General features: G+C 31.0%; 1 protein-coding gene across 1 annotated transcript; it reads left to right on the top strand.

The window, feature by feature from the left end:
- Nucleotides 1-21,090, top strand: LOC112690444 (glycine receptor subunit alpha-4-like). The gene is made up of 10 exons (XM_025564462.1): nt 1-100; nt 1,162-1,618; nt 9,580-9,769; nt 11,068-11,300; nt 11,627-11,709; nt 13,544-13,714; nt 15,022-15,177; nt 15,355-15,520; nt 16,330-16,477; nt 20,672-21,090. Exons 2-10 carry the CDS (start codon nt 1,548-1,550, stop codon nt 20,900-20,902), a joined length of 1,449 nt encoding a protein of 482 aa, XP_025420247.1. The 5' UTR covers nt 1-100; nt 1,162-1,547; the 3' UTR covers nt 20,903-21,090.
- Nucleotides 21,091-26,671: the final 5,581 nt, after the last annotated feature.

The following is a 26,671-nucleotide window of genomic DNA, read 5'->3' as shown; positions in this document are numbered from 1 at the left end:
TTATGGCATACCCATATCCATAAATTTAAAAATCAATAACACAAGGATATTTTCTTAGGAAAAACAAAGAATTAGATCAATGATTTCTGTAGAACAACCTGTAAGTACAAAGTTAGAAAAAGTTAATAATTAAAAATTAACATTTTTTTACAATCATTATTATACCATTTAATTTATAATAATAAATTAATATAATATTGAGATATACGAGATTTAATGTTTAAAGGGGTGTGGGGGGCATAGCCCCACTAGAATGATAGTATAAATTTATATCCCAATCCCAACCCTAAAACCAATTCCAAATTACGCCACTGCAGGGTTGAAGCAATACGTGTTCAAACATTTTTCATATACAATGTGTTCACGCTAAGAGGTACCACTAAATATTTCGGTTCGATGACCTTATATTGAAACGGGGTTTTCACTGAATGACAGATAATACTTAAATACATATTTTTAGGTAAATATCATATTTTTAACACTTTCGATTCGCGCATGCGCGATATAATTCACTTTTTTTTAAATGATAACACTAATTTTTTTTTACATATTTGGATAGAATATTTTTTTCTAAACAATTTATGTATAAAAAGTTTTTTTCTTATTATACAATTTGCTTATGAAATTTAACGATGAACTTTAATATTTACGAGTAATTTGTTTTTGACGAAATTTAAACTAAATTCAAATTATGTCACTTTTTACTATCCAATATTGTTAAATACCTGTTTGCATACAGATAAGATAGTTAAAATAACCTTGACAACATTTACCAGTAATTAAGATAGTTGATTAATCCTGTTAATTTTAAATTTATTTTATAAATAAAATGTTAATAAATTATTTTCGCTGACTAGTAATAATTGTTTGAAAAATTTCAAACTAGTCTTGTGACAATTACTATTCATGTAACATAGTGTTTTATTTTGGTTAGGTATCACATATTTTTCTGAAAAAATCGTTATTGCTTTAATACACTGTTTTATATAAAAGAAATTTATTAAAATGAATAGTAGTGAAAAAGTCGAACTTATTCTAATTTTTGGCGATTGTAATCGTAGTATGGTATCATAATGATGAAACGATGGAATATGTTGGTTAAAATATTCACCATTTTACCGATATATTGTAGAACGGTTTTTTTAATTTTTTTTTACGTAGAACAGTTGCCTCCAACCTACTTCTTCGTGAAACGCTCTGTATGCACGGTTCGAGTACGTGTTCGTGTGTACGCGTACATCGGTATTGTATTTGCCCGCGGCCGTGGATAGTATCGCGAAAGCAATGCATCACACGCGGTAACGATTGTACTCGTACAAAAATTAACCGCGTGACATGTGTTGTTTTCACCTAGGCCGTGAGCGCACGCGCACCGAACAATCCGAACACGACCGATCGTCATCTTGGCAGAGACAGTTCACGGCGGATGGAATAGAAAAAAAATCGAAACAAAAAATTTGGAATAAACGCACGTCGCGCAAACCTACGAACGACGCGCGTAACAACAGTGCACCCGCGCACGTACGGTGTTTGCGTTCTCGTGGAACATGTTTCACGTGAAGTTGTGCTTTTACGTTCCATTGTTCATCGCCGTAGTGCCGCCGTCGCAGTCCGCCGAGTAAGATAGTTACGATTAACCTATTTATAACGCTGTTGTTCATTTCATTTGATCCGATTTCGTCTGCGCCATTTTTCCCAACACGTTCCTGTACCTGTTGTTACGTGTCTACGTTAGTGTTATCGTTCCGCGCTCGATTAATTAATTAATTACCGTAGGGGAAAAATGATTACTCGACGTTTAGGCATCAAGGGTGTATTAAGAATGGGTAATTTCCAATAGACAAAATTTAATAATTCAACCGATTGAAAACAAAGAGTAGAATTTCAGTAAACAATTTTAATTTTTGTTGTATAATCATAACTGTTTTTTACAAAATAAATGAAATAAAACGAAATGAAAACACCTATATAATAACAGAAAATTAATATAAACAATTTATATTAAACTTAAATTCCTCTCCTTGCCACGGGCAGGTAAAAGCAGACTTAAAATTTTTTCCCAACATTTCGGAGGAGGGGAGGTAGCTGAGTCCCATTAGCCCCTAACCCAGGGGTGGCAGTTAAGTGGCACGCATGAGATTTTCGATGGCACTCGAAAAACTTTCATTTGTTCATATATATTTATAAACATACAATAAGTAACATACAATAAATTGAATTATCAATTTCACATATTAATAAAACTTATTTCACAACGACGTATTGTTAGCTTATCTTTATTATTATGAAATATAATTTAAACGTTGTAATATAATGGGTAATTAAATTTCTAGAAGTGTGTGTTCACTTCAACTAGAAGTTGTATTCCAACAAACAATAATAATAATTTAATATTTGTTTTACATTATTTCTAGTTTTACATAAATTTCTACATTATATCATTAATTTTTAATTTATATTTTTCTGTGTTAATAAAAATAATTATGGCACGACTGATTTTTTTTTTTTTTTTTAATTATGTCGTAAATTGGCACGTTGAAAAAATCCTATTTGCCATCCCTGTTCTAACTTATAGATATGACTCTGGTAAGTACTATTATTACGCGTATTCTACGTAAATATATCGTAACATAAAACTCGATGGTAGTGAACTAGTGAGTACCTAAATACGTGCGATATAACGTAATGTATGAAGGACGCAATAATTAACTTGAGTCACAGCACCTGTATAGGTACATATAGTTAAGTCAATATACGAGAACGTGAATTTAGAAAAATATAAATGTAACTATATCTACACGTTTAAAATTAGTTTGAAGTAGTACAGGAATAAGTACAGTGGGTAAGTAATAATAAGCCATTACATACATCGTTATGGTTCAATGATGCGCATAGCATATTCGTTTATATGCATAAACGTATATAAATATTTATGAGTTATTTTGTTTAAAATGTGAAAAAATCAAATTTTATTTCGTTTCCAGTCCAGTATGAACATTTTTCAAAAGCTTTAGTAAGTGTTAATAATGATTATTTGAATTAATCTATTTTTTTAACTTCACTAGTATACTAGATTAAATCTATCCTATAATCATACAAGTACCAAAATAGATTATCTTTTTTTATACCAATCTATAATTCAATATGATATGGTAATTTGGGGTGATGCTTATAAAAATGTTTTTAATCCCTTAAAAGTACAACAACATACATATAATTCGTAAATGTTTATGCAAAAAAAACTCATATTATTTTTGTATGTAAAAAATCTAGTTTTATCTTTCATAAACAAAACGATAAGTCCATGAAAGAAGATATATTATTTAATATTAAAATTTTGTATACAAATAAATTTTTTTGTCAAAAGTTCATAAATTGTTCTGTAAATTGTAATTCCGCCAATTTATGTAAAAAAATATATAATGATAATATCAGCATTAAGAAATGTATCAACAATGTTTATAATTTAATAAATTTGATATTTCCAAGTCTTTAATTATTTCTTTATTTCTTTATTTAATATTTATTAAATATAATTTAATTAAATCACACGTGTACCATAGCTCTCTACATCACCACAAACTCTGCTGAAAGATGTAAGTAATTTTTGTTATTTAAAATAATAATAATAATAATAATAATAATAATAATAATAAAAATACTCGTAAGGATATATAGGATTCACTCATAAGCTTTGAAAAATAATTAAAAATTGAACGACTAATTCGACATTCTAGAAAGGTACCTAATTGAAAGTGGAATTAGTGAGACTGCTATCCTATGTGTAGGTGCATAATATTATACTTGCAATAATATATACATATATATATATATATATATTGTCGCGAGGACGCGGCGAGAAGCGGGTGTAAAAAATTTTTTTCAAAACGAACGCTTTTCTAAATATTATTTTTGAAGAAGCTGGCCACTAATCACTATTTATATATTTTAGCCGTAATGTACTTAAACTATATTACTATGACTATACATTCGTTAACCGATCGTAATGGCATTGTGATTTTTCTTTTGTTCAGTTAAACGACCGCGAGAATATTTAGTAAAATAATTATGTTATTCAGTTGTGCTTTACAACGTTGGCGGGCGATGTAGGTTTTTGGATAGAAACGAATACATAATACTTCAGTGATCGAGACAATGCAATTGATTTATATTATTTAATCAAATTTCCCATAATCAAAATTGTGCTTTACATACATAATACGTATTAAGTATACATTTTACTTGAAGAATACTTAATTAATATTGTTATTATTAAATGTATGTTACGGAGAACGAGAGTTGTATATTATATGTGCCAGTTTTTAATTTAAACGCGAAAATCTTAAAAATACATAGTTTCATTTATAATGTAATGTGATGAATGCGTTATTATTATTTTATGTACATCGTGTGTCGTATGTGCATATTGAGGTGTACAATATATTGTAGTAACGTTTCCGAAACTTGTGGTAATTAAGGGTGCTGCGCGTGACTATGATGCACTAATTATTTTTCTCTTCATTTTTCAATGAATTTTGGTTGTATCAACTTAGTCCTAAATTGACCAGGTTACAGCAATTTAAAAAAAAAAAAAACGGTAAAATACACATGATTTTCAGTTTTTTTTACTTTATTTATTCAATTTAAAATCCGATTGATTTATCGGACAAATACATCGTTTTCAATAGCCGTTCAACATAATTTGTACCTGCCAGATTTTGGTCTACATTCTACTCGTATACTCAAGCTGCAAAAGCCGAAGCTTTTACCATTAAAATAATAATTATTCAACAACACAATTATATGATATAATATAGTCATGTATATGATTATAATTCTTTGTTAAGCGTAGTTTACACGATACTAGTTTACCTAACGACTAGTGAAACACCATACTACTCGTATCTTACTATCTCACTAGTAGATAGTAAAATAATTATTTCATATACACGATTTTCAAATACTAGTAGTTACTAGTAGTATAAATACCACTAGTATCAGTAGTCAGTACCACATACAGCCTCATGACTGGTCATCGTGAAGTACCAAAAAATTGGAAAATATCATCATTGTTTCACTTTGCTTTAAAATGACTCATTATGAATTTGTTAATGATAATATATTTAACAAGAAAATTAACAGAAACAATAAATAATTAAAACTTATTATAATATCTGAATAATAACTGAATAATGAATATTTGGTATCGTTTTTAGTGTTTTCACACACACTGCCGGGGAAATACAAGCTACTAGTACAAAATAAACAACTAGTGCCCTATTACATGATACTATTTTTACTCGCATCGGATAAAATAGCGCGCTAGTTTGCTAGTAAAGTTGAAATATTTCAACTTAACTCGCAAACTAGTTTACTATTAAGATAGTTTGCTAGTTTACTAGCACACTTAACTAAACAATGCTTTTTTACTATCAGATAGTGAACTAGCTAGGATTAATTTAGGTTAGTTATTTAGACTAGTAAAACTACGGTAATGACTATTTTGTTTGTCCATTTTTCGGTTCAGAAAAATAAAAGTCAAATCTTTTTATGTTTTTATTATTTTGTTTTATAAACTGTAATAGTGTAATGCATATAATAAGTAAATTTGTTATATTATTATTATTATTTTTGTATGTTTATTAATATATTACAATTTACAATGAGTATATCATCTATCTTGTCAATTAAGTATTAAATATAATTAATATTTATAAAAAATTTGTAGCTATAACGGTAGCCAGTATTAACTTTGATTCTTTTTTAATTAAAGATATTATTCCATCAAAACATAATATTTCACAAATTCTTACTATGAGTTGGAATAAAATAACCTAACTCAAAGAAATATAATGGGCTAATATAATATATATATTTATAATTATTTTTTTAAACTATTCACAATACCTTCTATTTTCATGAAATGAAACAATTAAAATTTAAACAAGAATAAATAAATAATTTCATATTATTTTTTGCACACACTCGAGTTGGGTTCCAGATTTCAAAAACAGCATGAATTGGGTCCGGACGTATTTTATGGAGTACATGAGTTGGGTCCCAGTATATTTTATAGAGTGCATGAGTTGGGTCCCGATATATTCTAGCCTATTAGCGTTACCCAGAAGACACCACGAGGAGGTTGGCTAGAATGTCTCTCAAAAATGTTGTATTTGTTACTTTAAGGTCTGATGTAGAGATTATTAAAATATTAAAATTATTATTATTAAATATGAGACATTTTTTTTTTTTGTTATTTTTATTGTTTTTTTTTTTTTATCGGAAATATTTGTACTATTTTAAACTAGGTAATAAATTTAAAAGACGCATCTTTTACAAAATCCAAGCGGCTCAATTCTCCACTAGTAAAACTAAGCATCTTTTCTCGTAAAAATTTTTCTTTTTCTACTCTTTTGATTGGCTGTGTGGCTGAGCTCCGAAGTGATACGTAAATTTCACTTTGGATCCCAAGTAAAATTTCTATTAAAACAAAAATGTTAGAATGAGCTGCACTGAAACTAGCATTTAATTTTGCATGAAAACTTTCTATTTGTGGTGCGATTTGTGGTTGCTGCAAACTGAGCCCAAATATTAGGAGGAAATAATGCATCTTGCTCAATATATGTTTTTAGAAGATAATCACAAAATTTATCGACGTTTGTATTAATTGGTTTGATAGTCACTAAGTCATCAATAAAACAAACACCTTCTCTGGTTTTAAAAACGGTAAACCAAAAACACATTTAAGATAGTCACTTATATCATTATCGGAACGTTTATACGCGTTTGATAGCCTAAGCTGTTGAATTTTTCGCCACCAACTTTGCAATAAATGAAATCTATAACCCTTAATAATAGCATTTGGCCAAACACACTTGACAGACGTATGAATTGACATCTCATAATTGATATATATTTCGGTAGGTTGAAAATTCAGTTTAAGAGACGTGCAATAACTCACAATATACTGAAAAGCTTTAGTGTACGTTTCTAATGTTTTGTTGGGTAATACCAAGAAAACCAATGGTACATATAATCCATTTCGAAATCCATGAATAGCAAAAAGTTGTAAAAAGTATTTCGTACAACTTTTAAACGTCCCGTCCATGTATACTTTAGTAACATCACACAAAATTTTCAAATTCGTCTCAGTTGAAAAACTTATGATATTATCCACCAAATTGTTACAGAATAAAAATTGTTCGCCTCTGTTTGTAGTTATGTTCATTGTGGTTAAACAATTATGGGTGTCTTGTATGCTTTTAGGTAATTTAGGATATAGTACTTTACGAGCATGATGAATGTTGTTTTTTATCAATTTCAAATCATTAGTGTCTATCGAAAGTATATCGCTGTTTTTCAACTTAGATCTAATGATTTTTGAAGGTCGTGTAGAAATATCATCTTGTGCTTTTCTTTTAACCGAGTTACTTAACTTTTGTCTATTCAGAACCTTCTCATCAAATTTTTGGTGATTATGCACGTTACATTTCTCTATTATGTCTAAAGTGCAAAATAGTTTTAAAAAACATTTACAGATATTAAAATAACACTTCCAACGTTGTACATCATTCCGCAACATATGTTGCGAATTTAAATTTTGCTTCCACAAAATATTTTGTGGAAGCGAAATTTAAATTCGTCTTTAATGATAATTTTTTTTACCTTTTTCGCTTGACATGAAATCCATAATTTAATTTTTATATGTAATATATCAACAAAAAAAAAAAAAACAGGCTATACTTTTTATATTTTATATTTTATTAGATGGACTTTTAGCCTTGACACGTGCCTGTATATTGACAAGTTACAATATGATTATAAGATTCTAATATAAGATATTACCGATTATTATTAAGACTACTCTTATAGCCGAAAATTACCACGGACCCAATTTGAGTATTATCGAATAACATCACAGACCCAACTTGTGTTTATTTTAAGCGATCAAATAGCTCGGGACCCAACTCGCGTTTTCCCTATTTTTTAATAAATCTCTAATAATCAGAATTAACTGAAATTAACTGGTTCTAGAACCTTTACTCTTTTAAAAAACCAAAACCTAAACCGGAACCCTTAAAAAATTAATTAATCAACCAAAACCGAAATTAGAACCGAAAAAACCAGGTTAGGTTCCAGGCTAGGTTAGTTTCCAGTCCCTGCATAGAACACCCGTTGTGACATTATTGGCATTATCTACCCGTGTCGATGCAAATCGTGCAACGAGCAATGTTTAATTGGAACAATAAACACTCGTTGTTTTTTGGTCATATAGTCAGAGTTTTTTTATTTTTTTATTTTAGAACTTCAGTACTTATATTATTATTACAGTTACAGTCAGGGTTTAAAGTGCCAAAAGAGGGCAGGGGTGACTTTAATCCAGATATCATTCACAGAATTTCTTATAGTCCCATACAATTACTAGGTAATTAATTATTAAGAGGTATATTAATTATGAGGTGTTGTTCTACAAACTATTCATGTGCTGTAAAAATGCAAAAACTTGTAAATTACTTACTTATTGTTTTAAATAATTGTAAATTTTTTTTCCGTCGAATCCAGAGGACCGACAAATAATAAAACCTATATGATTGAGGGTTGAATTGAACAAACCGATTATATTTTCGCCAGGATAATTGGACTAACAAGTAAGTTAGTCACCATTATTGTTTTAATCTATTAATTGGGTCAAAAAAGTAGACATTTTTAACAATAAAACTAATTCACTTATCAAACGTTAAATCAATACTTGAACTAAGTACATATTATATAGATAACGAGATAATGTCATGATTTCATGATGATGTAAATATATACATATAAGATTAGATTATAAAAAAATATTTCAATTGTAAACAAATGTAGATACATATATATATATGTATTATCATAGTATAATTTTAGTTGTTAAGTGTCCATCGTGTTGGTTTATACTGGTTTGAACGCTTCTATAATATTTTATAGTAAACTAGCTAAACCCGTGCCGTGAAAACATTTTTTAGATAAATTGATTTTACATTGGTCGTGAGTTTATTACAATGGAATAAAAATAAAATTATTAATAAAATAAATTATTTATTAATGATTTGGTCACGTTAAAAAATAAACTAAACTACGGTAATTTGTTAATTAACTGAAAATTCGAAAAATGTACTCATAAAAAAAAGCCATTATTCCAACTGTTGTAACTCTTAAAATGCATTTCAAGAATAAAAATACTTAGTAGGGCAAATAAAATAATAAAATATTTTTAATTTCAATATATTTTATCATATTTTAAATTTAATTTTTTAATTTTACTAATTAAAAAAAAAAAAAATTATATATCTGCCAATATAGTTTTTCGGATTTTGATTTATCGGCTATTCTATATTTAGGCTCATAAGTGTCCCTCAAATAAATTTTTGCCTTTATACCACACCCGAGTAAATACTTTTTGTGCAATCGATAGTGATGTTCGAGTTATTTTTTCGTTTGTCACGATCTATTATACCAGAAATAGGATGCTGCGTTGTGCAGTAATGTTTATTATTTCACTCGAATAATTATTATTAAGTACGTCCACTGTGTATGTTTTAGGCTCATAAAATCCTGCAATACGGTGTACAACAATACAGAACTGTCTCCGGAGAAAATACTTCGATGGTTATCCGATCCTTGTCGGTATGACAAGACCATAGCGCCGAGAAAACTCAGTGCACACACTCCAATCATAGTGTCCACTCGGATTCACGTGTACTATATCACTTCCGTGTACCCGCAAAATTTAGTATGTAATTGTTTTTCGATGTATTACTTGTTGAGTTGTCCAGCTTCGGCAAGATATCCTGTTCGGTCCTAGATGTATACGTGTAGAAACACTAAAGTGGTGTCCGATAGTATCGAAGTTGTTTGGATGGGTTGTGGCTGGATTTTAATATCAAATTTGTTGTCTAAAATCATTCATCACACTCACGTCATACTTCCTCACTTTAATGAATTCTGTATGTCGCATAAATATTATATCAAAATATATGGGTACCTCACTCTGAAATCAAAATTCCAAAGCATTGCACTGCACGATCAAACCGTTCCCAAGGTTCACTGCAGATGATTTAAATGTTGAGATTGTTATGTGTAGATACGTTCGAAGTACAGACGACCAGGCAAGTGACTATTCGAACCCCGATAATTTGGGGCTAGGTAAATTGATTCCGCCATATTTTGAGTACATTTTGAAAGTGGTAAGTTGGGTCCCGGGGAAAAAAAGTAGTAGGTAAATTGAGTCTTAACTACTAACTATACTACCTCGCCGTAGTCATTTTATAAATTACAATTTACACGTAATCAACATAAATCTATCGGTTATTGATTCCATTGTAATCAAATAACTTCGTAACGTCGTAAATTTGATTATGTCTAATTAAGATACGTATATAGGTATATACGTACATTAGTTTATCATATATCGCGTATCAGTTATCAGTTAACACCAATATTGATGATAGTTCTTATGATTACATACAGACACGAGTGTACGAAATCTGAGCATTGCGTACTGTACATCGATTTGAGTTTGTTAAATTCGTGTCTTTTAAGTTTTTACCGAAAATGAAATAAAAAACATAGTAATATTAAAATTGACTTCTAATAAAAATGATTAGATATTTAAAAAAAAATTGTTTACCTGTGACTTAATCTACTACCTTTTTTTCCTGGGACCTAATTTCCCTACTGCCTTCATTTTCCCGGGACACAATTTACCGAGAAAAGTTTATTTAGGACCCATTTTACCAACTCCCGATAATTTGAACTATCTTCTTTAATGTATTCGGATATGAATTCATCTAGATAATCATCTCAATTAGATTTCTCTTCTTTTCCGCATTTTCGAGTGATCGCGTGTAGTGGTGATTAAATGTTTAAAACATTAACCCAAATAAAATCGCAATTGATTTTGTGAATAATTTATTGAGAAAAATTTTTTTGCAACTTTATCAATTACGATAAAAAAAAAAAAATTAAAAAATGCTGAACTGATTAGAAATAATATCTATACTACATAATGTAACTGTTATTGAATTCAAGGATTTCAAAATGCGCGTACTGTTACAACTCCGGTGGCAAGACGTCCGGCTGGCATTCGATGACCTTGCCCGAGTGGACACGTCTGAAGTGGTATGTCAAAAGGGAATACTGGATCGGATATGGATACCGAACGTGTACATTACCAACGAGAAGCACTCGCTGACCATAGCCGACTTTACCGAGGATCTGATGGTCACGGTGCTGCCGGACGGGAACGTCATGTTGTCTGTCAGGTAATGCGTCATTATTGGCATTTAGATGCCATCGCGTGTAGCTTATGACTCGGTGGCGCCAAACTAATACACCGAGTGAACGGCAAGCAATGAATTCAAATACTTAATCGGGACGATGGGTGTTCAGAATAAATATGTCCAAGTAATTACAAAGCTTTTAGATCGTGGGAGAGGTACATTTGGGCGGGACCTACTTTTCAGATTTTGCTTCGCCAATACGTTCTGAGTTCAGCGCCACTGCCTGTTGTTAAAATTTTCATCAAACAGCTGTAACGCTGTCGCGTGTTTATTAATGTATACGTGTTTCTTGTGTTGCTGCTACACAGGTTAAAGACATCCGTGTTCTGCTGGCTGAAATTGGGAAGATTCCCGTTCGACCGTCAACAATGTCACTTCACCATGGAGAGCTGTAAGGGTCTCGTAGTGAAATCTGTCCGAGACAAGCTGTCCGGATGATCGGGGAAATGCTTCCGGCCCAATTATGAGGGTTTATTAACGTTATACGTTTCGAACAAGTCAGGGAATCGGTTAAAGCTGGTACATTTTCTCGGTTCCTTGCGATTGCGTCTTAGACAGATTTCACTCAAGTACAATTTCTGTTCACATACAACCAGGAATGTATTGGTGCGTATACGCCGTATGCCAGTCAGCAGATTTTCGATTTTTGGCGTATTCCTAATGTAAAATATTATTTTACGGCTCTATGCTTCTAAAATAACTCGAAAACCAAAAACTAAATAATTAAATAGTTCTTTGGAAAAAATTGTTATGAAGTTTGAATAAAATATTTATCTGTTAAAGATCACAGTATATGCTGTATTTAATGTATTTTAAGTTCAATTTAGGTAGTAAATAGCATTTTAAAAACAGATGTTATTAAATATAATATGAAGTATGGAAATTCAGCCCATGGTTCTTAAATCTACATCATACAATTAATTTATAACGCATGGCAAATTTATATTTTATAATCTTATTTGAAGTTATAACCATGGAAGATATTAATTTAATTTATTAGAATGTATTAAGAACATTTTTTTACGATTAATATCCATATTTTTTTTTTGGGCGTATACCTATAAATATATTTATCAATACATCACTGTGTCCATCTATATTAAAGTACCATGCAGACTTTAGAGTCCCTGCACCAAAATATTGCGACTATAGCTCTAAATCGAACCTCTAAACTAACATTCTTCATAGGTATTAAAAGTACATAATGTTCGCAAACTGTTTCGGATTCTATGAGACAGGGCCAATGAAACCCAGGTTTATTATTATTTAATTTTCCTTCTTTTTTTTTAAACTGTTATTCAAAAACAAGTAGCATATGCTGCTTATTATTTCTATAGATACTAGTATGTGAGTATTACTATATAATAGTGTAAGCAGTGCCGAATTAATCTATAAGTAAATTAAGCACTGATTAGGCACTAGAAAAAATTAAAAAAAAATTCCACCTGTAGATTTTTTTTTATACATTTTTTTTTTGTGTTAAGAACATTTAAAATTTGTAGGTTTGCACACTAATTCAATGGTCAGAATACACTAGGCATTGGCTGAATATTTTTCGGACCGTATCTGCCAAAGAATTCCCCATTTATCGGGGACAAAATTCAACCGACAATAATAGTAAAACTTCATTCGGATTTCGATTAAATTCATAAAAATTATACAGTATGCAGCATGTATTTCTATATATTGTGATTGTGATTTAACGATTCATAAAGGATGTTTTTCGAATACTAAATTAATTAATTTTTTACACTCAACAATATTGTAAATAATGTTATCGAGGTGAATGATGAAAGGAAAATGACAAATTTTATGTATTCAATATTATTTATATTTATAAATAAAATTATAAAAAATTTAATTTTTTTTAATTTTTTAATTTAGAAGAACGATTGTGATGTAGGACGATTAATTATTATTTTTTTACTCTTTATGGCCTATTATGCCCGTCTGACTTATTTGTGTAAGGCCCATGAAGCATTTACCATAATCTGGCACTGAGTGTAAACGATAAAAAATAAATCAATACCACAATTCTGTATACATTTTTACCCCAGAAAAAATGCCCTTTTACCCCCCCCCCCCCCCCCCCCACACTCGGAATTCAATGCGTACCTTTGTGAAAACAATGTGAATTAAAGTATATATATTATAAATGTCCAAGCACGAGTACTCGTTATATGTATTCGACCCATATTGAACTTCCGTTTGTATCATTGTTACAGGGAAGTACGATATCAGTCAACTAGTGCTCGTTTGGGAAGTCGAATCACCGGTCACCGCGTCTTTGAACGACAACTCGTGGGTGCCTTACTTAACGGAGTACAGATTGCTGAAAATAATACCGCAAAGTGAAGAACTCGTCATTGAACCAATTTCCCTGAATCCAAATTCAAGTAATATACATATATTATATTTTCTACGTTTATACACGTATTGCACAACTGTATATCACACGTCAACGTGCATACAAATAATTTATAACACGATCTCAAGGGGTAAACAGTACTCGCGTTTATGAAATTTAAGATGATGTGATACTCGAAAGTGTACGAATGGTTCTTAGTTGGAAAACAAATTTGAAGAATTCATGACGTATTGTTTATACATATATATAGCCAGTATAAATTACTGTGGTGGTGGTATATTTTTTTAAATTGTATATAATTTTTTTTGGTTTAGTCACCATACGCTATAATTTTTGTAATTATTTTTCAATATTTCGGAATTATTAAGAAAATTATTGAGAAATATATATAACAACTTATATTAAAGTACCTACGAGACAAAATTTCCTATCAAAATCTCTTATGATTACTCCCTCCCCCCCCAGAGCAAGATTGAATGTACGCCACTGTATACATTTATAAATGAGTTGAAAAACCAGTAAAATTTAATGACAACGAAAATTACAAAAAAATCTAATAAGAGATTCTATTACGCTCAAAAAATAAGCCATATTGGGTTGAGGGAAGAATGAAAAATTATTTAAAAGCTATAGTTTTAAATATATCTCTTAATTTATTTTTGTTATAAGTATTTTACTTATTATTTCATTTACGATATTGTAATAAATTATTATATATTTCATGTATATTTAAATTGTAATTTTCCATATTTTTATTTCAAAATTTAAATTTATATGCGCTTTAACGTTTTGCTATATTTTGTCATACCTTTACTTTACAAGCGATATTTTGTTGGCGATTCTATATAATTTACCCATGCACATAAGCATGCGCAAACTTTAAATTCGGGGCGTGCCCTAGAAAAATTTATTAGGTGAATGGGAAGGGGGCAATCTCCTCAATCCACTTTTATTATCCTTTAATACTAAATAAAAAAAATAATAATTCTATATACTATCTTTAGTTTTCATAATTATATCGATCAATTAAAATTATACTCGTATACTTCAAAAATGTGTATGTAATCATTTTGATGATAATTTTCGTACTTCATTCTTCTCGGTAGAAACGACTGTAGCAACAGAATAAAATGAACACGGAAAAAAAGTAACTATACAAATGTATTATTTATTATCAGTATATACTTATGACATATTTATTTTGACCATAGTAAATATAAAATAACATTTTCGGGTCGTGACCAGGCACACGCCCTGTGCTCACGCTTATGTACATGTATATAGTACTTTATATCTGGGCACATACTTGCTTGTATAGCCGTCTTTACATTACAGCTCACCATTACACGTCGCTCACATTGACGGTCCTCCTGGCCAGGGAATATGGGTTCTACCTGATGGACTACTACGTGCCGGGGATATTGTTGGTCACTATCTCATGGGTGTCGTTTTGGATGGCTCCCGATGCAACACCCACACGCGTCGCAATCGGTACGTCGAAAGAACGATTATATCGTGTGTAATATTACGACAAATCGAATACAAATATAGCTGCGACGGCCGGTAGCAGTAGCCAATCACTCGTATTATAATCGCGATTTGAAATGGACGCGACGCGGAAACGTTCGAATAATAATAATAATGTGCTCGTCGTTTTCTAATTCGTAGGTACGAGTACAATGCTCACGTACTTCCAGCTGGGCATCGACACGGGTTCCAAGCTGCCCAACGTGTCCTACATTAGATCAAATGACTTGTGGTTCATCGTGTGCACCGTGTTTATATTTCTGTCTTTGGCAGAGTTCGCGTTTGTCAACACCATATGGCGATACGGGTGAGTGCACGGGTGAATGCGAGTAGTCTCCCCTACGCGAGATATTGCATATTAAAGTCACTGACAGCTTTGTATGCGCACAAGATAATAATATGATCCTGCGCAAAATATGATGGTTAATACAAATTTCCTTCTAACACCGAGTTGCCGATCATTAAATTACGTAGATTTCAGTTATGCTTTAAACGTTGTTGTGGGGAACCGTTCGTTACGCGCTTACCGGTTTCGTCCTAAAATAAATTATAGAAATGTTATATAATAGCCTTATTATATGTAAGCTTGTTGCAGTTGCGGGTGAGCTAGTGCTTTGTACGAAAACCTAAAACCTCGCTTCGCGACATGCATTATTCATATCGCACAGGTACGGTTCAGAAAGTAATCCGTTTGACCTTAATGTCGCGTAGGAAATTTCATATTGGTATACTTTCCGGTTCGTGTAGGAACTTATATATTATTTAACGTCTCACTTTCTGTGTGTTGTTCGGGAATATACCAAACCTCGAGGGTACCTTACGATATAATTAGACCTGCGTACTGGGTCCGCGTTATGATAATTGATAATATTGCATAGCACCTCAACCTTCCCATATCTTTTAGTCTGAAGGATATATAGAAAGATATTTTCCATCTCGACTTACTCTTTTCAATGTCTAAGGTAGACCTCGTGAAAATAGGATCCAATAAAATGTCCACCCATCACACGTTAATTCCATATAATATATTATTATGTAGGATCCGCAATCGGGTAGGTTTCTCTTTCTTCGGGTTATTATTAAAAGCATATCGATGTGCGTTTACCATTTTTGCAGGCGCCATCCCGTGAAGCTCAAGAGTAAATCGAACAGGCAAATATTTAAATCGTCGATTAAAGCGAGCAAAATGTCAAACACGAAAAACAGAAGATTGAGCGCTACAGCCGCCGCTGGTTCGTTCCTCAACGGAACGAGGCTGAACAACGTAAAGTATATTATGCAGTAAAGCTATAACATATAATCGTTAGTGCTCGAAGTGGGGGGAATACGGAGGGATGGCATCCCTCTACTTTTTTGTATTTACAGTTTTCATCCCTCTACTTGTTTTGTCTATAATAACGCATTCCTCCTAAGACTTGTGTTTTAAAATTATATACTTATTATCATTTTTATATTTATATATAATACATTTTTTTTTTCGGTGAAAATAATTGTTTTTAACTGTCAGACCCGAGCGCCTGGCTTATCGTGTTATTTAGTATAAGCAGTTTCGCAACCCGTATTATACCCGTATTTAGAGCCACTGTACAAAAAAAAATATTATAGGTACACAAGGTATGAAGAATGTTATGATGATATCAGGAAATCGGAATTGTAAGGCATCCCTCCATTTATCTTGAGCCATTTCGACCACTGGTAATCGTATATAAATAATCGCAGGTGATAATATTATATTAAACATGTACAAGAACGCAAGAATTATTTAGAGTTTGTCCACTGTTTGTCTGCATAATATGCAATTTTAATTTGAATTTATCATTAACATATACTTTAATAACAATTAATAATAACTGTTTACTTTTTCTAAATCGTAATTTCTTAAAACATAAGCACGCAGTTGATACTTTTGGCATAGTGTATCCCGAAAGTATAAAATAATTTTACAATGAGTTTAAATCGAATAAAATTTTTGTATCAAGTATGTATGAATATACTTATAAACAATTTGATAATGAGATTAAATTTTCAAGAATTTTTTCGATTTCTGAACTAAGTCTCCACATTTAATTAATTAAATTAATTTAAATTAAGTCATAAAATAATGAGTAATTTTTACAAACACATATAATCTATATATCTTATATTACAGTACTACGGGAATTTTAGTATTAGAAGAGATGCTGAACGTGTATTTTATACCAATTTTCGATCGGATTCATTTTTTTTTCAAATACAGCGATTTTTATCTTATAGTATACGCCTGTGAATAATTCAATCAACATACCAAGGAGCTCATCGGCCTTTTTGTGTTTGAGCTTCTTAACGGTATTATTTATTTTTAACTGTTGGATGAAATACATATTATTTGTATAAATTGATAAAAACTCAGTTCCCTATCATTACTTAATCTCTGTTAGATGGAATCGTTGACGTTTTTCATTTCACCACGCGTATATTTACTATGTAAATGTTATATTATTATTGTATATAAACGCGATTACGCGAGCATCGAGTTTTCTTTCATCGGATGAGGTAGTTTCCCCCTCCCCTTATATATATATATATATATATGCATATATACTAGGGTGGTTCTTATTTTTGAACTTACGAATTTTTAATTTCTTACCCCCTAATTTGGTTCATTCCTACATAAGAAAGTAATTCGGGTTAAATTTGGTCATGATTACTCACCCCTTTCACGTGCCCCAAGAGGGTTGAGTATTAGTGAAAAAGGGTTGTTTTGTCATTTTTTGACTATATTCAAAAAAATATTGCATTTATCTTAAAAATGTATAAAACATATATTATATATATATTATTATTATGTTAACCTGACTCTTACAATAAAACAGTCAATCCAATGAAATTTATGCTAATTAACTTTTTTTTAGGGAATCAAATTCTTTATAATATATGTTTTATACATTTTTAAGATATGCAATATTTTTTTGAATATAGTCAAAAAATAACAAAACAACACTTTTTCACTAATATTCAACCCTTTTGGGGCACGTGAAAGGGGTGAGTAATCATGACCAAATTTAACCCGAATTACTTTCTTATGTAATAATGAACAAAATGAGGAGGTAAGAAATTAAAAATATTAAAAAAAAAATTTCTTCATCTATAGTTAAGGACCACCCTAATGTATACCGAAGACTAGCAACTATAGGTATTGTTTACAGACATCGTGCATTGCATCATGATTCCTTCGCTCTGTGCGTCCGCGTATTGATTACAGCTGCAGCGCGAACAGTTGCTTACGCACACATTACTATACAGGATACGGTCTCATGAGGATTTACTGATCGGCGACATGTCCCCATAGTGTTAATAAGTAGGTAGGATTCGATAAAATTCCGTGTTTTTTTCCGTCTACTATCACGATGCTATTTTAAAATAAACATGTATGTTTCATTAATATATTTGACAAATATTACCTTTTACTTTCGAGAAATTTAAACAAACAACTGTTTTTTTGTGATTGAAAATTTGTAAATATTTGAACGGTTAACTTATTTACAGATTTCGTATAACCTTGTGGTTTTCAATATACATATTTTTAATTTACAGATAAATATAAAACCTAATATTGTTTAACATCGCTTGTGTTTTTTTATCCGAAAAATGCTTATCCCGAGTTCATCCCTCCATGAAACATGTTTCGTTACCGAATAACCAGGGCTAGGATTTGTATGCAATAAAAAATTGTAAAATATGCATTTTATTTAACAAAATATGCAAAAATATGCATTTAGATTTTTATAAGATAAACACAAAAATATAGTTAAAAAGAAAATATTTGTTTATTAAAATACATCAGTGGTTGGATTTTCCTACAATGCATGATTTTTTTATTTTTTTTGGGGGTTGTTATATTAGTCCAAATGAAGAGGAAATTACTTAAAAAAAATTTTGGTATTTTAAGTCTCTAAAAAACCAATTTTTTAGTTTGTTGCCTATGAGCAACGCTATGTATTTACGTACAACATAATTATTTATTAAATTTATAAATGTAATTTATTCATATACCTATCGTGAAAAGTTATATTGTTTATTCATTAACTATAAATATAAAAAAATAATTGATTAAATTACCAATTACAAAACAAAGTATACATTTTTTAAAATATAACTTAATATAATATAATTGAAAAATAAACTAAAACAAAAATAATTTAAAATAAATTTTATTTTAACAAAATGAACCAAGTTTTATACTTTAATCAGCAAGTCTAGAATTAAATACGAAATATTAATATTAAATTATAAATATTAATTACAAAATATATTAAAAAACATCAATTTTTCGCATTTTTATAATCTAAATATGCAATAATATGCATTTTATCTAAAATATGCAAAAACATGCAAAATAAAAATACCACCATGTATCTCATCATGAGGTTAACATGAGGTGGACATTACTGACAAAATCAATAATCAGAAGTCGCAAAAAAAACATTCTGTTGCATACAAACCCTAGCACTGCTAATAACTTATATTGTAACAATAATGCGTATTCAATTTCTTAATGAGACTACATGACTACATTGGCAAATTACGCTTCCTATTTTCACACGAAAGAAAGATTTAAGCGTATAAAAGTTTGCTCTAGACAGACACGTAAATAGGTGCTTATATTGGAGGAAAGATTAACCTTCTTCAAAATGATTTGGGCTTAAATAATGTGCAATAAAGTTGTAAATACCGTAATCTTAATATATGGTCACTATAAAACGGTCTTTAGAGGGGGGGATGATTGTTCCTATAGCCCCCTAAATTAGGTGCCTACCAATAGGTACATATGATTTAAATCGCAATATTATACAAGGTACGAAAAAGGATGATGGTCTTTTGTATATGATTTTTGTATTCAGCATACGTCCAATAGACATTATAATGACGATTTCTTTTGTTTTTTATCTTCCGTTTTCGCTCAATGTAAAAAGCAAGTAATGTACCACGAAAAAAAAAACTAAAACCATCTAATTCTTTAGTGATTAAGTATAGTATAGTTTTATTTTCGTTCAGACACAGCGCGCTCGCCAGATAGAATTAGTTCAGTACCTTGAAATTAAACGTTTGTTGGCGCGTAAGCCGTAGCGAAACGACAATCACCATACTACTATCACTGAAATTAATGAAGAACGAACTGTAGTAAATATTATTGTACCATCCGAATAAATATCAGACGTCGCGTCCGTGTGTCACGTACCTGTATTGATTTTGTTTGAATACTAGTTAAATGCTAGTGAATGCTAGAATTTGGTTGCAACGATACGATATTGGTACACGTTTTAAAGAGTACTCTTAGCTAAAACATTAAAAATCCACGAACATACCCAATTGTTTCCTACCTAAGCAAGGGTGCTGCATTTTATTAGTCCCGAGCGTTAAATTTCCTTGATCCGGCACTGATCGTGATGTTTATTGTTTTGCCGGCATACCACATTAGGAGAACACTGGAACCACAGAGCTGAATGCAGAACTCCCTTACGCGATGGAATTGAAAGCGATGGGCAAGGTCAAGTTTAAGGTGTCGGAAGAATCGACGCGCCAGTTGCACGGTGGTCTGACCACCACGGCGCAACAGATTTCGATTTGGATCGACGAGAAGAGCAGAATAGTGTTCCCAGCGGCGTTCATTTTGTTCAACGCGGTGTACTGGGTTCTGTTGTGGGTCTGATTACAGTTGTACGCACGTACATATACATAAATATATGTGTGCACTAATACGGGGATCCGATGAAAGTACGTATATAATTGTGTTGGCGAGAAAATATAGGAAAAGAAAGAATTCTAAAAAAGTAAAATACTATAGGTTTCACGTTAAATACATATATTATATATTATTATGTATATGGGTGATTGTAAACTCCACCAGAATATAGGTTAAGATAAAAAGGTAATAAAAGGTCTAATATAAACTCTGCCAGTTTTTTTTTCCTTACCTGTAATGGGTATATGTAGTGATGATCAAAATAAGACCAAGACCAAGACTTTCAAAATTTTGATTTTAGTCTTGGTCTTCCAGACCCAGCCTTGGTCTTGATCTTGGGTATACGTCTTAATTTTGGTCTTATTCTTGGTCTTGTAAACTCAGTTTTGATCTTGATCTTACGCAAGACTGTTGTGAGACTCTTGCTATTTTCACAAAATATAAAAAAAAGAAAGAACTAAATATCTACCTGTTATAGCTATGTAGGTTTTTTACTATGACTTCTAAGATGAAACTTAAGTCCAATATATTATATAGTATATTAATAATACAAAACTATCAAACAATTTAATTTTTATTATAGGTACTCGTTACAAACTTTGCATTTTAAAATATTACTAGCTGACCCGGCAAACTTCGTACCGCCTAACAGTCGATTCTTTAATTTTTTATTTATTTTCACGTTATAACTCTTGATGAAAAGCATCGTGCATTGGGCGATTGGGTGCGGCCATCCCCAATTGACATAATAGCTTTTCTGACTTCATCAAGCACATATCCTCAATGGAAATCAATGCCTGATTGTAAATTTCTTCACTTATTTGTAAATTCAGATTCCCTGTTCTATTCCGTTTGTTAAAAAAATATCCTCACACATATTAATTTTGTATTTTATCCACAAATCAATTGGTTTTGATGGGAAGCATGTACATATGATAGTGGAAAACAATGTTCGTATTTGATGAGCTCGTGATGAAATTACAGCATCATTGAGAGTTTAATCCCAATGTGCATCGTTTTCTAATAGTTGCAAATGATGACAGACTTCTCAGTAGCATACACACAATTTATCATCAACTGTTCGTAAATGTTGGAATGATGTTGGGCCACGTACATTGACAAATAGCAGCCATAAATAAATACATTCATCGTGGCTTGGATGAACGGAATAAATTAGAACTATTACATCTGTTGAATATACACCTAGGTAACCTGGAACTGGTTTTCCTTATTTTCTTTGCATATATTTCTTTGTTGATTGATTCCAAGTATAATATTTTAGCATTTCAGAATATAGTAGTGATTGAGCGAAATTATATCGTCACGAAAGGTGTGAGGCACGTCTCGAAAAAAATGGTTAAGGTTGTAGATGGTGGCTAGTGAGTTCTCTGTACTGCATTCTGAGCTGTGAAATACACTCTCTGTCCATTTTCTAAGTGCACAGCTAAGTGAACAACTGTGAGGTGTCTTTTATGAATTGGAAAAGAAAAAAATCACCAAAATGCTTCATTACTGCTAACTTAGCGGCCCATTTGGTATTGGGTTACTTCATTATTTAAATTCTTTGCACCAAATCCAATTATAGCCATATCACTTCCTTTGGTTACATATTTGTATATGTATTTGATAGATTTTACTGAATGGCAAGATTCTACATTAATGTGTGCTTTGAAAGTTTTTGATAAAATCGGCAAATATGGTACAATCCAGCGATTATCTATTTCAATATCTTGTTGATTTATTTTGACAATTGTTGATCTTCCATTGTCTGCTAGTGATCACTGACGATATAGTGGATAATCATCATTTCCAATAATTGTTTCCGACATTAATGTCCGTGGATAACACTTTGAGCATTTACCATCTACCATACACGATGCATTTTGATTAAGTGTTCCACATAGACCATGTATCATGTTTTTAATAATTACCTCATGCAAGCCAGGATCTACTTGTTCACTAGGGATTTCAGCTGATATGACTTATCAACTTCATTTGACCTAATCTTTTCAACCAACCAAATCAAAATGTGTGCATGCGGCAATCCACGTTTCTGCCACTCTACAGAATACATCTAGCAGCATGTCTCACCAAACACACAATGTTTACCAATTAAATCCATTAAATATTTCAACTTTTGACTGAAGACTCTTGCTGTAATATTGTGATAATCAATAAGTAATTGGCCAAGGAATAACGCTTGTTTAATTTCTATCTAAAATTGGATTGCATGTAAATGCAATGAACAAATCTGTTGTGCCATAATGCCAATGTTCGGACATAGAACATAGGCCAGATGTCTAGTTTCATTTAATACCAAAAATAAAATTAATAGTTTTTAATAGTTTTTTAATAGCTTTATTTAATAGACTGGTATCAGTTGGGGGATAACTGATTAATTATCACTTGTGCAGTTATCGACCGGGTCAAAAATCATTAAATTAAACTACGATTTATTAAACAATAACACTTAAGAGTATAAAAAATAGATAAATTCCTATTCGCAGACCTTCCAAATGTATATACACAATTTCATTAAAATCGGTTAAGCCGTTTTGAAGGAGTATAGTAACAAACACTGTGACACGAGATTTTTATATAAGATTTTTAGAAATATATATATAGATGTTTGTATTATTTTACTTGTATTTGTATTTGATGAATCAATTTATCAGCCTAATTAACTTTGTAAATTCCTATTATATTTATAATAAATATCAATAGGTAATTACTAATTACTTATTATTGACCAATATAATGTTTGTAAAAATTAAATTGATGTATTTTTAATGTTCACTTTAACAAATAATAATAATAAAAAAAACCGTATGGTTTGTTTCAAATATTAAATTGCTTAATAATTATATTCGGTTTAATGATAATAATATGTATTATTTATAATTAAACTTTTATTCTTCTTTTATTCATGTATATATTTATTAATGTTTTATATTAAAAAAACAAACGAGCCATGGGAGGGTGAATGCCTCCTTCCCCTCTCAAGTACGTTCTTGATAGTTCAGTGATATAGTATAGTTAATATTGGCATTGGCTATGTGCATTCGGCCCAGGGGCGTATTTAGACTTACTTCTAGGGTGGGGGCGACTCAAATTATTTATTTAATTTAAGCTAAACATTTACAAGTAAAATGTTTGGTAATATTTAAATCAGGTGAATCCTTAATATTTGTGGTTTTTCTTTTTTTAATCTAATGTCGCGGCATACCGGATCCACACAGAATCGACTTTTATGTAGTTCTTTATAACACCTGTATGTGTTTTGAAAGTTGCACTTGTGTTTTATTTAATTTTTTATTAAGTATGGACTCGACAAAAAGCCCAATTCAGTATTCACAACCACGCATAATTTAATTTTAATTGCTTATAACTTTTAAATGTCTCATAACGGTAAACAATATACATTATTTTGATTAAAGCCCTGGTCCATAATTAGTAAAAAATCAAATAAATCACAAGCGAAACTTTTAAAACACAGATAGGTGTTAAAAAAGAACTACACAAAAGTCCATTCTAAGTGGATCCGGCATTAGATTAAAAAAAAAAAAACAACAAATATTAAGGATTCACCTGATTTAAATATTACCCAAAATTTTATTTGTAAATTTTGAGCCTGAATTAAAGAAAAAATTTAAGTAGTCCCCCTCCCCTAGAAGTAAGTCTAAGTACGCCCCTAATAAGCGCCAATCTAATATTGTATACCTGTTATACTTAACATCTAATATAAGTGCCAAAATTAATGTTTTATGTAACTAGTTATTTAAAAATTACAATTTTATAAAAAAAATATCAATAGTAAATAATGATATACATTATACATGCAAATAAATATAAATTTAATAAATTGGTTGATTTTTTCACATATCTGTACTTTTATACATTTGCACTACATTTATTACACACTGTGCGTACTTAGGATTTTGGGCGCTTTTGTACAATACGACTTAATTTTTGGTTATCTCATTTTGGCGCTTTTGTACGATACGACTTTAATTTTTATTATCTCATTTTGTCGCTTATGTCTTCCATCGGGACAGAGCATAGACGGAAAAAAATAAAATATAGATTGTATATTATCATATTAGTCGCAACGCATAAAATAGTCTAGCCGACCCGGTCAGGCCCATAAATACGAACCTTTGATTAGTATATTATCGTGTATACGTGTGTTATAAATGTTTGGTATCTAATTATTGATCATGGCTTTCCTTATATTGGTAATAGTACTGTGTCAGCCAACTGTTTATCGATTTCACCGAAATCATAGTATTTTTAGAAATTATTTGTAAGGCGTTAACGACTACACCGAACTTTTTTACATGTTTATTACGCCAGTTACCGGAAAATCATAAAATATAAATAATTAACAAAATTGTGGTCTTGAAATCTAAAATTGCGTATGATTTGTTAATAAAAATTATTTTAAGTAGATAACAGGAAGGAGAAAAAACAAATTTTATTAATAAAATAACATTTATACCTACACCATTGTCTTTACATTAAAAAACAGATTGCTTAAAAAAATAATTGTATTTGTGCTGTGTTTTTAGAATGTAGGAATATTGTACCCGGGGGGGGGAGGGTAAAAATATCCTTGGAAAATCATATCCCCCATGAGGTACAATATTTCTAGTAAATTCTTACCGGAAGGTAAGATTGTCCTAGGATATTCTTACCGGGGGGTAAAACTTTCTTATGATAATCGTACTCACTGAAGGGGGTATAATTAACCTAGGATAATATTATCGGGCATAACGATAAGCTAGAATAATTGTACCGGGGATAAAATATGCCTAAGAAAATCTTACTCCATCCGGTAATATTTTCCGGGGGTATGATTTGCCTTTGACACCAGCCACGAATACCTATGTGAGGAAACAAGCTTCCGCAGTCTTTGGTGCACAGCAACAGTTAGTAATCTTTGTCGCGGAAATAAACTCTAATTAATACAGGACACGGCGATTAGCCGAAACACACTAATATGATATACAATAAAACGGACGAAAAATAATTGAAAATCCCTTCTCAGTTAGGTACGGGAGCGACGACAAATGGAAGAAATCTACATCAATCACAGCACTTATAAATGATCAACTCTAGGCTACAGATACTCACGTGCGTATTTTTAATGTGCGGTGACGTTTATTTATAAGAAATACTTAATTACAGACAGTACCGGATCTGAGTGCCCGAGTATTGATTTGAGGTCCTAAATTTTTTTTTTTTTTATTTTGTAAAAGCAGACTATTTCACTATTAAAAGTTGTTGAACGAAATAAATGAATAAATATAAAAAAAAAGAAAAAGCAAAAAACAAAACAAACGGAAATTTTCATTTTCAGATTTCGTTTTTGAATATCCCTAGAGCTTAGTGGCTCCGCTGCATTTCAATCTAAATCCAACACTAAATCTGATAACAGCATGAGCCGGTGCACACAGCGTTGCGGTCACGTACGTCCACGTGAGTGCAATTTTGTCCGCACGTTTCCACCACGCCACAAGTTCACCCCGAACACGCGTTATTAACCGCAACTTGGCAAAACAATTTTTTGTCATCAATTATTACAATGCGTGTATTTTATGCACGTTAAAACCGTTTACGAAATTATTTTCTTGACAAAAATTGCAAAAATAGCGAAAGAAAACCATTCAATTTAATAATAATGAGGTAGATATAGAGCAGTTTATCGGTTAAGCTAAACTTCAACCCAAAAGATGG

This window comes from Sipha flava, unplaced genomic scaffold (assembly GCF_003268045.1).
Source record: "Sipha flava isolate LNK unplaced genomic scaffold, YSA_version1 114_pilon_pilon, whole genome shotgun sequence".
Taxonomy (NCBI): domain Eukaryota; kingdom Metazoa; phylum Arthropoda; class Insecta; order Hemiptera; family Aphididae; genus Sipha; species Sipha flava.
The sequence above is the reverse complement of the archived record's forward strand: the minus strand, read 5'-3'. Positions and strand labels throughout refer to the sequence as shown.

Excerpts from the sequence above, each read along its gene's own strand:
- LOC112690444 (XM_025564462.1), top strand. The coding sequence starts at position 1,548 with ATGTTTCACGTGAAGTTGTGCTTTTACGTTCCATTGTTCATCGCCGTA. Across the intron at positions 1,619-9,579 it reads CCGCCGTCGCAGTCCGCCGA|GCTCATAAAATCCTGCAATA; the intron begins GTAAGATAGTTA and ends TGTATGTTTTAG. Across the intron at positions 11,301-11,626 it reads AACGTCATGTTGTCTGTCAG|GTTAAAGACATCCGTGTTCT; the intron begins GTAATGCGTCAT and ends GCTGCTACACAG.